Source organism: Pteropus medius, unplaced genomic scaffold, assembly GCF_902729225.1.
Source record: "Pteropus medius unplaced genomic scaffold, Ma_sr-lr_union100, whole genome shotgun sequence".
Taxonomy (NCBI): Eukaryota; Metazoa; Chordata; class Mammalia; order Chiroptera; family Pteropodidae; genus Pteropus; species Pteropus medius.
Genome location: NW_024348304.1, coordinates 8172912 through 8189462, shown reverse-complemented (window position 1 = coordinate 8189462; position 16551 = coordinate 8172912). Strand labels below are relative to the sequence as shown.

The 16551-nt window shown below is 36.0% G+C and overlaps 1 protein-coding gene across 1 annotated transcript; it reads left to right on the top strand.

The window, feature by feature from the left end:
* The first annotated feature begins 1080 nt into the window (after window positions 1–1080).
* On the top strand, window positions 1081–2544 carry PABPC4L (poly(A) binding protein cytoplasmic 4 like). The gene has a single exon (XM_039879653.1). It carries the CDS (start codon window positions 1228–1230, stop codon window positions 2338–2340), a length of 1113 nt encoding a protein of 370 aa, XP_039735587.1. The 5' UTR covers window positions 1081–1227; the 3' UTR covers window positions 2341–2544.
* The last annotated feature ends 14007 nt before the right edge of the window (window positions 2545–16551 follow it).

Here is a 16551-nt window from a genome sequence, read left to right as displayed (position 1 = left end):
TTGTAATGAGACAAACGCTACGAAATACGAGGTAGCGTAAGTTCTAAGAGGGGAACTTAGACTTGGAGAGGCTGTTTAGGAAAAACATACTTGGAAAAAGCATCTAGACTGATGTCTGAGGAACACGTTGTTTGCAAAACTGGCCCTGGAGAAAAGGTGAGTGTGTCGTGTTTGAGAAGGGGGAACAAGTAGCAGCGGAGGCTGGAACCTGGCAGGAATCCCGCAGAATTTTGTAGAACGAGGTGCCGATGTGGGAACTGGCCCAGAGTGGAAGGAAGCGAGGCAGTGACAAGCCCCAGGCACCTTGGCAAGGCTCCACCAGCCAGACCCGAGCCCAGCCCCGCGGGCGGGTGGGTTACAGGGCCACTCCCCCGGGCCGCCTCTCTCCACCCAAGTCACCGCCTCCCGCCTCCCGGCCTGGCGGCTGGAGAGGGGTGGGAAACGGGGGAGAGGGGCGGGGGGAAAGAAAAACATTCCGAAAAAATATTAAAAAGCGCGCAGCCCGCTCCGTGGCGAGCGCGCGGGAAGTTCGGCGCTCGAGTTCCGGGGGCCCCGCCCGGCCCGCCGGCTGCAGCCGGGTGAGCCCCAGCCCCGCGCCTCCGCGCCCCCGCGTCCCCGCGCCCCGCGCCCCCGCGTCCGCCGGTGCGTCCGCCGGTCCGTCCGCCCGCCCGCGCCCGCCGCGCTCCCGGAGGCCGCGCGGGCTGCGTGTCCCGACTGGCGGGGCGGCCGGGCCTCGGCGCGGCGCCTGCAGCACCCGGCCCCGGGAGGCTCGGCTCTGGCCGCGTCCCCGCGCCCGCCGCCGCCAAGGCCACTTGTGGAGCTCGTCCCCCCGGCGGCTGCAACTCCAAGCCAGCCCGAGCGAGGCCTGCGTTTCCCAGAACCTGCCCGGCGTGTCTGCGCAGGGCGCCGCGGTCCAGGGCCCGCAGGCCCCTCGAGGCTGTCGCGCCAGCCGGCCGGGCGGCAGGGCTCGTCCGACCAGCCCGCGCCCTAGACTCCGAGTCCTGTCGCCGCATCCAGCGAGGGCCGGAGTGGTGCCTCGGGCGCTTTCTGACGAGGCTGTCGCCCGACCCCCAGGGGAGCTGTCCCTGAACCCCGACGCTCAGGCTCGAAGCGGCGATCCTGAGGCCAGCACGCTGAGCCCAGCCCAAGCGCTGGCCTGGCCACCCGCCTGCAGCCGTCGCTGCCAGAGCTCCCGAGGACAGGCCCGCGGCGGGGAGGAGCAAGGACATGAATGTGGAAGCCAAGTACCGCCAGGCCTCCCTGTACGTGGGCGACCTCCATGCGGAGGTCACCGAGGACCTGCTGTTCAAGAAGTTCAGCGCCGTGGGGCCCGTGCTGTCCATCCGCATCTGCAGGGACCTGGTCACCCAGCGCTCGCTGGGCTACGCCTACGTGAACTTCCTGCACCTGGCCGATGCCCAGAAGGCCCTGGACACGATGAACTTCGACATGATCAAAGGCAAGTCCATCCGGCTCATGTGGTCCCAGCGCGACGCTTACTTGAGGAAATCGGGCATCGGGAACGTGTTCATCAAGAACTTGCACAAGTCCATTGATAACAAAACGCTGTATGAGCACTTCTCGGCCTTCGGGAAGATCCTGTCCTCCAAGGTGATGAGTGACGACGCAGGCTCCCGGGGCTACGCCTTCGTGCACTTCCAGAGCCAGACGGCCGCGGACCGCGCCATCGAGGCGATGAACGGGGCGCTGCTCAAGGGCTGTAGGCTGTTCGTCGGCCCGTTCAAAAACCGCAAAGATCGGCAAGCTGAGCTCCAGAATAAAGCCAACGAATTCACCAATGTCTACATCAAAAACTTCGGAGACGACATGGACGATGAGAGACTGAAGGAGATTTTCAGCCATTTCGGCAAAATCCTGAGCGTTAAGGTGATGACAGATTCCCGTGGGAGATCCAAAGGCTTTGGCTTCGTGAGTTTTGACAGCCATGAGGCTGCCCAGAGGGCTGTTGAAATCATGAATGGGAAGGACTTGAGTGGACAGCCGCTTTTCGTAGGCCGGGCGCAAAAGAAAGCAGAGCGTCAAGCCGAGTTAAAGCTAATGTTTGAGCAGATGAAACAGGAGAGATACCGGAGGTTCCGGGGCGTGAAGCTCTATATTAAGAACCTGGATGACAGCATCGATGATGAACGTCTACGGAGAGAATTTTCTTCATTTGGATCAATTAGCAGAGTTAAGGTAATGAAGGAAGAAGGACGAAGCAAAGGGTTTGGCTTGATCTGCTTCTCCTCTCCAGAGGAAGCCACTAAAGCAATGGTTGAGATGAATGGCCGTATTTTGGGCTCCAAGTCCCTCAACATTGCCCTGGCCCAGAGGCCCTAGGAGAGCACGACTCACCCCCATCAGCCTGCGGGAGCCGTCCCTGAGGGGAAGATAGAAATCTCAGCCTGAATTGTCCTCCGTCAAGTTCAGATCCCACCTTGATGGCTGCTTAGCTTTGTAAACTTTGTGGTAAAAGATTTTGTCTATAAAGCTGTTTTTTGTTGTCGTTGTCGTTGTCGTTGTTGTTGTTGTTGTTGTTGTTGTTGTTGTTTTGGTGAAAAAATGAATCTTAGAAGGTCAGTTCATTTTACAGAGGCACATCTTTTTATTATAATATATTTTTTTTACTGAGTTTGATGCATTCTTCATAGCAATATGTATAATTACATATATTTTTATTAGACATTTTGAACCAACTAAAGTGAGGTAATTCAGTTTATTGCATATTTTCTTATTTAATAATATTGCTAGCTTTAATTTCCTCTATGACAGTATGCTCAAAATAGTTATTTTAACTAAGCATCGCAAAATCATTTATTTTTGCAAACAGATTTTCTAATTTCTCATCTTTTTTTAAGAAACCAAAATTTTAAAAGTTGCTAGTACAAATTCAGTATCTAATTTCATTTTGAATTAATCTTTAAAGTACTAGTAAATAATTGCATTTCTTTTAAATTTGCATCCTGACATGATTGTTTTTCCGATGGCTGAAATTAATAATGGAAGGTTTTAATGTTGCCTACAAACCTGCTTTAAAGAATATTTTGCTGTTCTTTCCATCAGGTGCTTGTTAGTTATCAAAATTGTGACTTGAATAGTAAAACCGTAACTTCTACATTCCTTAAGTTATAGGCCCGTATCAGTTCAGGTGACAACAAGTTGGCCTAGTCTTAATGCTCTTCATACATATACAGCTTAATATTATTATGCCTTAAGTTTTTTCCAGATAGCAGTATTGTAAAAGTCATATATAGAGAGAACATAGAAATTCTGCTTAACAGCTGAGTATTTTAGTGTCTGTTTTATACTGTTTGTGTAGTGATATTGTCTCAGGGTTCAGAAAAGTAAAAGTTGCTTTATTTTTATGAACTCTTGTCTCCTTTTATTAGACTGTGAGAACTGTGTAATGCTCACTTTTAGCCTTGGATAATCAGAAGCTCACTAATTGCTTTTCTGATAACTTAAAGTGACATCACTTAGCCTGTTGACTAGCATAATTTTTATTTAGTCCCATTCCCAGGTAGTTCCTGCTCTTCTGCCTTTTATCTATAAACTTAGCTCTGTTTAATACCTTTTAAAAGGGTCTTATTGTGGTGACTTATTGTGTGCTGTTTGAACTCCTCTTTGAAAATAGAGGCAAGAGTTGTGTATTTACATTTAAATAAGTACTTTTACATTTCTGATTCACTCATACCAAAGGTGTCTAGAAAATGGTTTTGTTGTTGCTATTTTGATTTTTACTCTGCTTAGTTGTTTTGTGTAACTATATAGTCAAAGCTTCTATCTCATATATTACCAGTGCAAAAGAAATAGTATTTTTTGTGGCAATACTTTAGCTATGAAAGAATGAGAAAAAGCTCTTTCTGTTTATTTTTGTATAAACTATATGTATATTAATCACACATTTTCTAAACTAAAGTCTCTTCTAGTTGATGAAAAACATTATGTACAATGGAAAAATATAGCAACATATAATTCTATTATGCAGACAGCTCCACTGTTAAAATTTGTTGCATATCCTCCCCATTTTTTTCTAGCCATATATGCATAGATAATTTAACAAAAATAGAATCACATTATAAAACTTGTTTGAAATTGCTTTCTTTTTTTATTAAAATGATTGGGGTGACACTGGTTAATAAAATCAAATAGGTTTCAAGCGTACAATTCACTAACACATCTGTATATCGCATTGTGTGTTTGCCACTCAAAGTTAAATTCCCTTCCATCACCAAATATTTTACCCCCTTGACCCATATCTTTGTTCATAGCAGCATTGTTCACAGTGGTGAAGACATGGAAACAACCGAAGTGTCCTTCGATAGATGACTGGATAAAGAAGATGTTGTACATATATACAATGGAATATTACTCGGCCATAAGAAAATACGAATTTGTTTTCTTGATCTGACAATATGTAATAGTCGACTTTCGAATCCACAAATAATCATTTGCTCGTAATTGTAATGACCTTTATCTTTCATTTAATTAAATTTCATTTAACTAATTTCCTCTTGATACAGATTGCTAGATTGTTCCCTTTTTCTTTTTCTCTCTATCATAAACAACTTGGAGATAAACATTCTTGTAAACTCATGTGTGCTGATATATCCCTTTATTTTAAGGAAATAATTCATTAGAATTAGTGTTCAAAAGGACAGCAATTTAAAAAAATAATTTTGGTAAGTATCGCCCAAATGCTGTTCAGAAAACTTATGCCATTTACATTTCCCATCATTAGCGTGCAGGACTGCCCATTTTGATCTACTCCGAGAGCAAGGGACTTTAAGTTGTTGGCCAATTCAACATCATATGTGAAAAACATATATTTCATGGTTACTTTTTTTTTTATTACTACCGAAGTTAAACAGTATTTTTTTGCATTTATTAGCTATTCGTATTTTCACATCATGTACTAATGTTTCATGATCTTAGTCTATTTTCAAATTGTGATTTTTATTTATATGGATGTTAGATTTCTTTACATATTTAAGACAAAATATTAGACTTTGTTCCCCATTATTCTCGGATCATTGATGGCTTTGAGGGTAATTCTAAAGCTAAATTTTTAAACTTAAAATTTTCAATCTTTTACTTAGATGACATTCATGCTATATTTCAAAACATTTGAACACTTCAAATAGATTTACCCCCATACAGCTTATCTGTATTGTCTTCTATTACTTTCGGAGTTTCAATACTTTCAATATTTTCTAAACAAAACTTTGATCTATAGAGTGTCTTATCTACAGACTATAGTGGATCTTTTAAAATTGTCTTGCTTTTCAGTCTTTAATAACATGTTTTAGTAAATACTGGTCAATTATAAGAAAATGTGTGAAACTCATATGCTAACTCTAATTCACTGGCTCTCTGAATCACTGTATCGAGAAGTATTTACCTCAAAAGCAGAGAGTTTTTAAGGAAGGGTACCAGGTAACGGGCCTGTGAAGTATGGTAGGCATGTTAAGCTTTGACATCTCTTTCTGGATAATCCATTCTATCAGAATGCTCAAATATTTGAACAGTATTTCATAATGCTTGTAAATGGATTATCAAGATAATATCAGGGAGCTGTGTTCTCTCATGTGCACAGAGAATTAATAGGACATAATATCAAATGTCTAAATGAATTGTAGCTGTAGCTTCATGGCATGATAATCTACCATTTTAGTAGAAATTGCTTATTTTTAATATTTACCATAAGAATGACTAAGTCAATTTACAAAAATATATGAGCCTGTGGATTATCTTGATTAATTAGATTTTGCTCATTCTAAATTTTATGTATGTGTGATGTATCAGGTCATCCTAGCTGGCAGCAGAAGATCATTTTTTTCAAGTAAGTTTAGTCTTTTATGTCTTAGTGCCTTGATTAAGTAAGAAGAATCTTCACTTTTTTGATAAGCATTCCAGTAAAAGCTAATTTACTTAGACATGCCTTGAGTTAATGCTTCTACTCTCACCTCCCTCTCCCCACACAAATTGCCTAGTTTGTTGTGTAGACAGACTCCTGCTTGCATGCACAGCTAATTCAATTGTCGTGCCTTTTAACATTTTATTTTTTAATTTTTAAATGGAAATTTATAGTTGATAAGAATAAACGCTATTTAAAGTGGTTTAAAATCAGTATTTTATGTTCTTAATATTTTTATAAATCCATATTGAAAATATCAAATAAAGTAATCTCAATGGTGAAGACATGTCTGAAAGTAATTTCTATTTATTTAATTTTTAAGTATTTCTGATTTTTTTAAAGATCACTTCTCTTAGGAGTAAACTAAAAACAGCTTGCATTTTTAAATGAAAATATGCATATTTCATGTTGTGAAAGACCAACTCTCAAGTGAAATAGAATTTCTTTTTTAAGTTACTCATCATTATGGCACCATGATTGAGAAGAACCGGTAATATAGAAAAAATTGTCATGAAAAATAATTGACTATGTTAAAGGCACTTCTGAATTTAATTGTTGAAGCAAAATTCAGCAAGCATGTTGAGGATTTAGAATTAGCTTATGTGTATTATATTTGAAAAATATGTCTCATAATGTAAATTTTTAAAAAAAAGATAAAAACATTAGGTGGAAAAGAGAATTTTTTAAATCTACATTTTAAGAAGCAAAACAAATTAAAGAGCCTCAGGATATCTTTGACTTCATGTAACAGAAATTACCAGCTCACACTAGAAAAAGGAATTTTCTCTACCAAGGTATTCAGACTTAAGGTATCTTCAGGCACGGTGTACCAGGACTTCTGGACCAGTTGCCCTGGAGTCTCTTGGCTCTTCCCGCTCCATATCTTAGCTTTGTCATCAGGCAAATGGCAAGATGGTTACAGGAATTTATGTCATCATACTGAGACACAGCGACATTCAGGCGATGCCGTTCTAGAAACTTTTAACCTTACCTATCAGTTCTCATTTTTCATTATTGGTATAGAGATTCAACGGGAGCTTCCACTAAAATTGAGGAAGGAGTCAGCTTTTAAAGTTCTTTGCAAAATGGGCTTATTATAGGAGGAAAGAAGAATACAAATGGATGTAAAGGTATGCATTTACTAAACTCTGCATATTTTTCATTGTTTACATCCAATTCCGAATTTCAGGAGTTAATATCTTCTTTTCACTTTTGCTTACAAATAGATTTTAAAATCACATTTTCTTCCTATAGTTTGTAATGAGTCAAACTTGTTATTTTTCTCTATCTCAAGTTGTACAATCCTAGAGAATACATTATACAATATATTCTGTATAAAATTAAATTCATTTTTGTTTGGTAATAGAACTCATGTTTTTACATATTATATTATTTTAGGTCTAAATTAGGCATTACTGAAAATTATAACTAAAAACGTTAGATTCAATTTAGTCACCCAAATGGGTTTCCACCAAAAATTATTATCAACGGATTACTATTAGTGGTCAAGAATGTTTCAAAATGAATCTACATTTAATAAGATCTTGGTTTTGAGTTTTAATTTAAACTAGTTTAAGCCAAATATGTTTTCATGCATGTGAATATTGTATAATTGCACCACCAGAGGGAAGGACCTCTTAATTTACTATGTATATCACCAACTATTCTGATACTCTATATAAAGAATTTTAAAAGAATAGTTCTTACTCACAATGTATGCATAAATCTTGAGAAAAATCTGAAAAAGCTATATGCATACAAAATGGACCTAATATATAAAAATAATCCCAAAGATAAATTAATAGGTGCCCATTTTCTTTACTAAAAAAATATTATTAGGTCCTTTAGTACATTTAAATTATAAGAATTAACAAAATTGGACTTAACCAAAGGTTTTCAATATATATATATTTTTTTCTATATTACACAATGGTGATTCAGACCTCATGCATTTAACCATACAGCATGTATTTCTATAAAAATTTCAGATATACAAAATTCTGAGAGTTACAAACACTTGCATTTGAATTTGTGAAGATCAGATTATTTTTCAGGTTTGCTAAGAGGAAATATTTGTAGCCGTGCATTGGTTTTGTCTCACGGTCATGTCTTGTCTTAGAATTCACAGAATGCCCTTAACCACATTGAAGTTCTCTGAATGAAACAATCGACTCCATCAAGCAGGAATAGAAAAACGATCCTCTTAGTGGCGTTATTTGCCAAAGTAGAGAAAATGCTTAGCTTCTGAGAGATACAGGCAGTTTGTAGAATAATACTGGAGCAGGTTTGTTAACCCATTTATATTTACACCACCTTAGATCTTACAAATATCCTTAGTTCTAAGTTCTGCCAAATGCTAACAGCACATATAAGCTCCAAAGGCAATATCACTGAAATGGCGGATGTTATTAAATTTTATTTTAATTTTTGCATAGAGCGAATATTGGTTATGATTCATTGTGTCATGCGTATGTATGTTTTTTAAATCAGTATTTCCAGCGAGTTTGCTTATCTCAGGCAACCGTATCTGACAGTCTGTAGTGAATCACAATTTTGATTTACATTCCATTTTATCTTTGTATATGTGCCAGTGGCATACCAATGTACCACAATTTTGACATTTTGCCAATCCTAGTTCCTTGAAGTTAAAGTGAGCCTTTATAATAGTAATTTCAGCAAATCTTTGTTAATCAAAGAAGTACCTCAATTTGAGTGCAAGCCAAATCTTAGAATTATAACTAGACTATTTGGACACATCATTATTTTACTGAATTACTGAAATAATAATCTAGTATAATTCAGTTCTTATTCACTAATATTTCATACATAGTATTTATACAAGTGACATTGATATTGTATAGATTACAATTGGTAAAAAGCAATTGGTACTAAGGTATGTTGATTTCATTTTCATTTTAACTGAAATAATAATGACAAATGCAAATTTGATTATCTCATCATTTTAAAAACCTAATGGTCTTCCTTTACTCTTAAAGGCAGGAAGTCAGGTATAAACCTTTACCATGGCCTCGGAGACTTTGTATTCTTTGGTTTCTGTGTATCTTTTAATTTTTTTCTTATGCTCCTATTCCTCAACATGCTGGAAACAAACTGTTCTTCTTTAAACTCCTTTAAAGTGTCAGGCTAATCCCTGCCTCACTCAAAGCTTTAACTTTTTATCAGATAGTATGTTGTATGTTGCAAGGGGTAAAAGAAATCTTCCAATAAGTATATGGAAAAAAAACAACGATGGGGGATTTATTACCAAATTAAAATAAGTGAGAGATCTTCTTTTCAAAATGGAATTATATTTTTCTTTTTCTTTTTTATTCATTTATTTTTTTCCTCACAAGTGTTAAGGAAGGCTCCATATACAGAGATGCCAGTGCCTTATTATTTTCTTTTTTTTTTTTTTTAATTAGACCACATGGCATAGTGTTTCAAGGAGGAAAAAAAGTCTTTTGCAATGGTAAGAAAGGCTTACCTTTAGATAGCATGCTATTTTTCAATATTTTATAATCATTATTTTTAAGTAACAACTTATTCTTCTCTCTACCTATGCTTTTTCATGTTTTAGGGCATAGTATGTATATATTTCTTTATGGGAGATCGAATCTCATTCTGACAGGCACATGAGATGTTAACTGTGCTGCTATTTATTGTAAGAGAAAAAATAAAGCAAATCTGAAGTCCTGAAAAAGATGAAGTATGGGGCAGAGAACGAACACTCAGCAGCAAATCACTGCATCTGACCAAATTTATTATTGGGCATCAGCTTGGGGATTTCACATCTATAGCTGTAGCAGAGACCGAAGAAAGTTTGGGCAAAAAGTTTGGGGGAAATTTACATATCAATGAAGAATATTTATTTAGTTTTTTAATTTAAAATTTGCATTAAAATATACACATAGAAAAACAAAAAAATAATAAGCATATAACTTGATAAAGAATACAATAAAGTAACTACCACTCAAGGCAAGAGACAGATAAACTACACCACTCATACTTCCAGTACTTTCCTGTCGCATTTATTCATGTATAACCTCTGTCTTGACTGCAAACCCTAAAGATTAATTTTAGATACCTTGAACTATGTTCAAATTGATTCATAAACCATGAATCCTTTGTGTCACTTTCACTCAAGGTATTTTAGTAAGACTCATACATAGTACTTAGTACAGTAGTAATTTGTTTATTGTTATGGTCATATATTACTCCATTGTGTAACTGTGCTTATAAATTATTTATTCTTTTACTATGAATGAACATTTAGGTCGCTCCCATGTTGGGGCTATAATGAATAATGCAACTATGAAAACTATCATAGATGCCCATTTTTTAAATTGCAAAATAATTCACATACCATAAAAGCAACTGTTTTCAAGTGTGCGATTCAGTGTTTTGTTTTGTTTTGTTTTGTATATTCATAAGGCTGTGCCACATCACCATTATGCAGTTCCAGAACATTTCCATCACTTCAAAAAGAAACCTCATACATCCATGAACAGTCGCCCTTCATCCTCTCCTCTGCTCCTTACTCCCCACGCCCCCGCCCCGACAGGCACCTGGCAACCATAATCTAATTTTTGTCTATAATGGTTGGCTTGTTTTGAACATTTCGTATAAATACTATGTACAATATCTAAACTTTTGTATCTGGCTTCTTTCACCTAGTCTAATGTTTTAAGGTTTCATCCATGTTGTGACATGTATCAGTATTTAATTGTTGTCTGAATAATACTCATTTTTATGGATATACTCTATTTCATTTATCCATCATTTGTTGGAAACTTAGGTTATTTCCATTTCCTGGCTATTATGAGTAATATTGCTGTGACTTCTGTGTACTAGTTTTTGAGTGAATATATGTTTTTCATTCTCTTGAGTATATTTATAGACAAGTTATTCTTGTTTTCTTTATCACTTTTCTTACCTCTTAAAAGAATCAACTTTTGATTTCATTTTCTCTATTATTTTTTAAAATGTTTTCTTTTCATTGGTTTTGTTTGTTTTAACCTTTATTGTTTTTTTCCTTCTTGCTTTGGGTTTAATGTGCTGTTCTATTTCTAATTTCTTAAGGTGGAAGGTGGATTATTCATTTGAAATATTTCTTCTTTTTAACATAGACATTTATGGCTGTACATTTCCTTAAAGCAATGCTATCTATGTACAATAAATATGTTTTCACTTTTCATTGATCTCAAAGTATTTTCTAATCTTCCTTTTGAGTTCTTCTTTGACCCATCGGTTATTTAGGAGTTTGTTTTTTTTTAACTTTCATGTATTTGTGAACTTCCCAAATTCTTTCCTATGTATCCTTTTCTAGAAATTGGAGAAATAACAGAACTTGGAAGGAAATAGAAGAAAATAAAGAAAAAAATTAAATAAGGAAACTACAATAAAAGAAACGAATAAAAACAAAGTTTTTTTAAAAAAATGAATGATTTTAATAAATTACCTAATAAGAGTGTTTTTTTAAATGATAGGAAGTGCAAGTAACTAAAATTGGAAATTTTAAAAGAGATTTTACCACATATTCAGCATAATTTTCAACTTTCATAAGTCGACATTTTAAACAAGTTTATGCTAAGGAGATTAAATCAATATAATTAAGCCCTTCTCGAAAAGAATATCCAAGGGCTAAATGGCCAGTAAGTGGCCACAAATATTTAGATAATAAGTAATGCCTACTTTAGACAAATATTTCTAGCGAAAGACAAAAATGGGTACATTTCTTGATGTTATAAAAACAACATAATCTCAATATCAAAACCTAACCTGGATAAAAACTGCTGGTCACACTCACTCATCACTATAAGTACAAAAATACTAAAGAAAATGTTAGCTAATCAAATCCAGCAATAAAAAAAATTATATAAAACCAACAAGTTGGAGTTTCTTCCAGAGGGGAAATGTTATTTAATATTCAAAATCAATTTTATTACATTAACAGATAAAAGAAACTTTTATGATCATTTCAATAGAACAGAAAGAACATTCTAAATTTTTCAACATTTGTGCTTATAAAAAACTTCATAACAAACTAAAAATAAATGGAGAAATTCTGAAAACTGACAGACTTTTTAGAGATTCTTAGATGCCTAGGCCAGGGATTCAGGAACTGCTGATTTGTTGGTCAAGTGTTCCAAGGAGAAATCAGTGGGTGAATGAAGAAGCAGGAAGGAGATGGAGCAATTAAGGAAAGCTATTATTTTGATTGTAGTCCCAGACTCAGTCTGAGAGATCTGAAGTGAAATCACACCTGCCTGGAGGCAGAAGAACTGGACTTGTGTACTTCTCTGACACTGGTCAGTCATTGGCTATGTGGTGGTTCCACTGCCTAATAGCCATCCTCATCCATGCCCAGGTACCCAAAATTAGCTGCGAAGCACACAGCGACTGAGGAGCGGATACAAAACTCTATTTAAACACATCTGGGAGGTTCTTAGAGCAAAAACAGAACAAAACAAAAACAAAAAAAAACATGCTTTGAGCTTCCAGGTAAAAATCTCAAGTCACTTATAATGGAAATAAATTCAGGGTGACATCAGACTTCAACAATGTTTTGTGCCAGACAACCATGTAGGGTTCTAAGAGAAGAGAGTATAATCAAAAGAGTTTATATCCATCTAGGTTGACCTTCTAGTGGAAAGGCCGTGGACATTCTTTAAGCATATGGCAAAAATCAGAGAATTGTGTATGTGTGTGTGTGTGTGTGTGTGTGCATGTATATGTAGATGATCTCCCATATATTGTTCTCTTCCTGAGGAAACCTACTAGAAAATTATCTTTAGAAAATAAAAACAACTAAAGATACATTGAATACACACACACACACACACACACACACATACACAAACAGAGAGAGACAGAGAGAGAGAGAGAGAAAGACTAAGAGGTCGGCATAAGGAAGACAATAAAATACGTGTAAGTTAAATGCTCTGACATTTTAGATAAAGTAACACAATCAAAACTAGTTTAGAATATTGAGAGAGAATATGAAAAGTAGAATCAATCTGTTACTATGTACAGGAAAAAAATTATTTACTTGAGATACGGTGTAGGAGGAGAACTCTACAGATACCCTGGACCACTGGAAAGACAAACAAGTGGGTCACAGAACAAATCAAGCCTGAAACAGCATTGGAGGCAAAAATGACAAAACTGAAGCTGTCCTACTTTGGGCACATCGTGAGAAAGCGGGATTCTTCAGAAAAGACGATAATGCTGGAGAAAGTAGCAGGTACCAGGAAAAGGGAAAGACCAAGTATGAGATGGATTGACTCCGTAAAAGAAGCCCCAGGTGTGGGTCTGCAAGAGTTGAGTGGGGCTGTTGAGAACAGGATCTTGTGGATGTCACTCGTTCATAGGGTCACCAGGAGCAGGAGCTGATTCAATGGCGAGCAATGACAAGAACAACAACAAGAATCAGTTTACTAATTGCCTTAAGTATTAACTGGGAGTAGAAGTCATTACTTCAAATTGGATTTGAAGGAAAAGGGAGAGGAGGAGGAAGAAAATGTTCCTTTTTTTACATTCATTATTGCTCATAGAAGAAAACAACGGACAGAATCCAAAACAGTGAGGAGACTGAGAATATTCTAAAAAACAATTAGTATAAAAGGTAATCATTAGTTTAAAACTGTAATTTTTTGTAAATACTAAAATATATGACGAGAGAATAAATGACCAAATATTGATATACTTATATGTCAGTCAAACTTATAAAAATATAAGATTAGAGGTTAAGTATGTTAATTGCAGGAATAACTACATTAGCTTAAATTACCAATAAAAAGAAAATATTTTCTTATTGGCTAAAAATTATGCTCACTGTACAAGGGACAGATGTACTAAGACAGCGCTGAAAATGATTAAAATAAGAGGATGCACCAATATACACTATGCAAATGCAGTTGAAAAGAAAATGTGGGTTAAAATCTTGATATCTGAAAAGATAAAACTTAGACCAGAGAGTATACAATGATGACATTATAATTTTATAAAGTTAAAAACAATATTTCTCAGTGAAACTTTAATAGTAATTAATTTTTGTGCAAAAAGTGCAATGACTTTAAATAGCAGCTATAGTAGCTGCAAGAAGAAATAGACAATAACAATTAATAAAAATAAAATTCACTACAGCTCTCTTGATCCAAGTAAGGCAGATCAAATGAGCAAAAATTTTGTAAAGACATTGAAGTACTGAACTTTGTCATCAATAATTTTGATCTTATATGTTGAACCTCAACCCCAATAAAGATACTACACTTTAACAGAAAACATTTATGAAAACAGACTATTTTATGTCACAAAGAAAATCTTAATACATTAAAAAATATAGAAATAAAGCAAAGAATATTCTCTGAACTTTCAATAAAACTAGAAATTTATAACAAAATTTTAAAATATAAACAAAACAAAATTTCTTCTACCTAGAAATTAAACACACAGAGTTAAACAACTCTTGGATAAAACTGGAAACACATCAAACTGCAATATATTTCAAAATTTTAATGGACATATCAGAATCTGGCATACAACTGACGTCATTATCAGTATCAGAGGAAACATGATTGTATTAAACATAAACATTAATAACAATTAGAAAAATAATATAAAATAATTAAACACCAAATTTTAAAAAGTTATGAAAAAACAAAAAAAATTAAACCAAAAGGAAAAGAAAAGAAGAACATGAGGGCGTTGCCATCTAAATGAAAGTGCACGGCAGGTTAACGGAGCTAAAGCTGTGAATAAACAGAATTCCTACCTTCATGGATCGTTCAGATGATTTAGGTAAAAAGAACAGTTTAGGGAAGCAAATTATTTTCTCTCCAAAGCTGTAGCATTAAGGCAGCTATTGCCACAATGTGGCCACTACGTAACTATACATATACATATCTTTAATAATGAAATAGTTAAGATTTATCAATGGAGATAGTCACAAAATAAATCCGCCATTTCTCATACTTTCCTTACATTAAAATATACAGGCACACCTCAAAGATATCGTGGGTTCAGGTCTAGACCACCACAATAAAAATAGTCATAATCTTTTTTCCTTTTTTCTAGTGGAGGGTCTTGCCTTAAATTTGTAAAACAACAACAACAACAAAAAAAAACTGCATTTGTGAGGTGTAATAAAACGAGGTATACCTGTACAGTATAGTTCAGAAGAGTGTTTTTCTTCCCAGAATCTATTGAAATAATATTTTCCTGTGCATTCATATTTGTAAGAACATTTTGATGGATACGATGGTTTCTGTTTGATCAATATTAATTTAAAGCTGCTGGATATCCTTGGAGAGCTAATCAAGAAGGTAGAAATTTTTCCACATTAATGTTGTCAAGTGACAGTAAATTTAAGAGGTAATGAACATTATTTACTTAAAAAGAAAATGTTTTCCCCTATGCAATTACTGTTAGAGGAATCATTAACCACAACAAAAGCTCTATGAGTCAGTTAAACATATGTCTCATTCTATAATTTATACTTCTTAACAGTCTGTGATCCCTTGGGTCAAGATTACTTTAGAAATACAAAGAGAACCCTAAAACTAAATAATTTCTATTATAAAATGAACATGTAAATTATCTGCTAAATTACTTGTACTTAATTAGTAATTTTGCATAATGACATACATTCTCTTTAGGTCTTTTCAGGCTCTGACAGATAACACTTTACAAATGTTACTTAAGTTCCAATTACAGCACAAACCTTGTAGAAATGTACTATTAATCTAAATATGCAAACGTGAACAATCCTCATATTCCTTAGGCAAACTATAATTCAGCATTTCTGCTAAAGGGTATGTTGGCTCATTCTGAATGCGGTGTTTCTTATACTGTTGTTTCTTACATGAGCAACTAAAAATGTCAAATTTTTAAATTTTGTAAGTGGATAACACATTGTGCAATTATTAGAATCAGCTCATTTCACTTATAGTTTAGAAATTCAAAATATAAAATTATGATGTAAAAGCTGTCTTCTTTGGTAGTTAACATTAAAACAACCGTGTAAGACATAGCTGCTACTGATCACACCCCGAAAAGGTTCCACCAAATTGTTCTGAACTTGTCGTGGTTGCTTTGTGTCTTGAGGCTAAGATAGGGACCAAAGTTTGTCACCCAAAATATACCTTTCGAGATATTAATTTTAAGATAGTTATTTTAAAGAAATGAAAGACTCAAAAAGACCCTCCCCCTTTGCCAGCTCAACCAATCAGCAGTAGAAACTAAAGTTAAGCCCTTGGCATGATACTGTCCTTTGAGGGGTTTGGCTAGACGGGCTGCGGTGGATTGGTTACACTGGATCCTTCCCACCCTGAATGGTAAGTAATCCATCCATACTGGATTTGATTCACATTCTGGGTGACCAAGATGACCTCACAGTTCTCCTCAGCTTCACTGAGTATTAGGGTTTTCTTCCTGACTCTAGGCATCTGATCTGCCTTTTCTTAGAGCCCTTACATCAGAACATTTTTCGATTGTTAATTCTTTTTCTGTCCCTTTGAAATGTGTGTAAATCTCCTCCCAACCTCTTGCCAGTTTTAAACTCAGGAAGTGTCTTTCTCAAGGACTTGGGAACCATCCCTTTGAAATGTAAACATCAAAGAAGATAATACCCTATA

Coding starts and splice junctions, on each gene's coding strand:
- PABPC4L (XM_039879653.1), top strand. CDS start 1,228: ATGAATGTGGAAGCCAAGTACCGCCAGGCCTCCCTGTACGTGGGCGAC.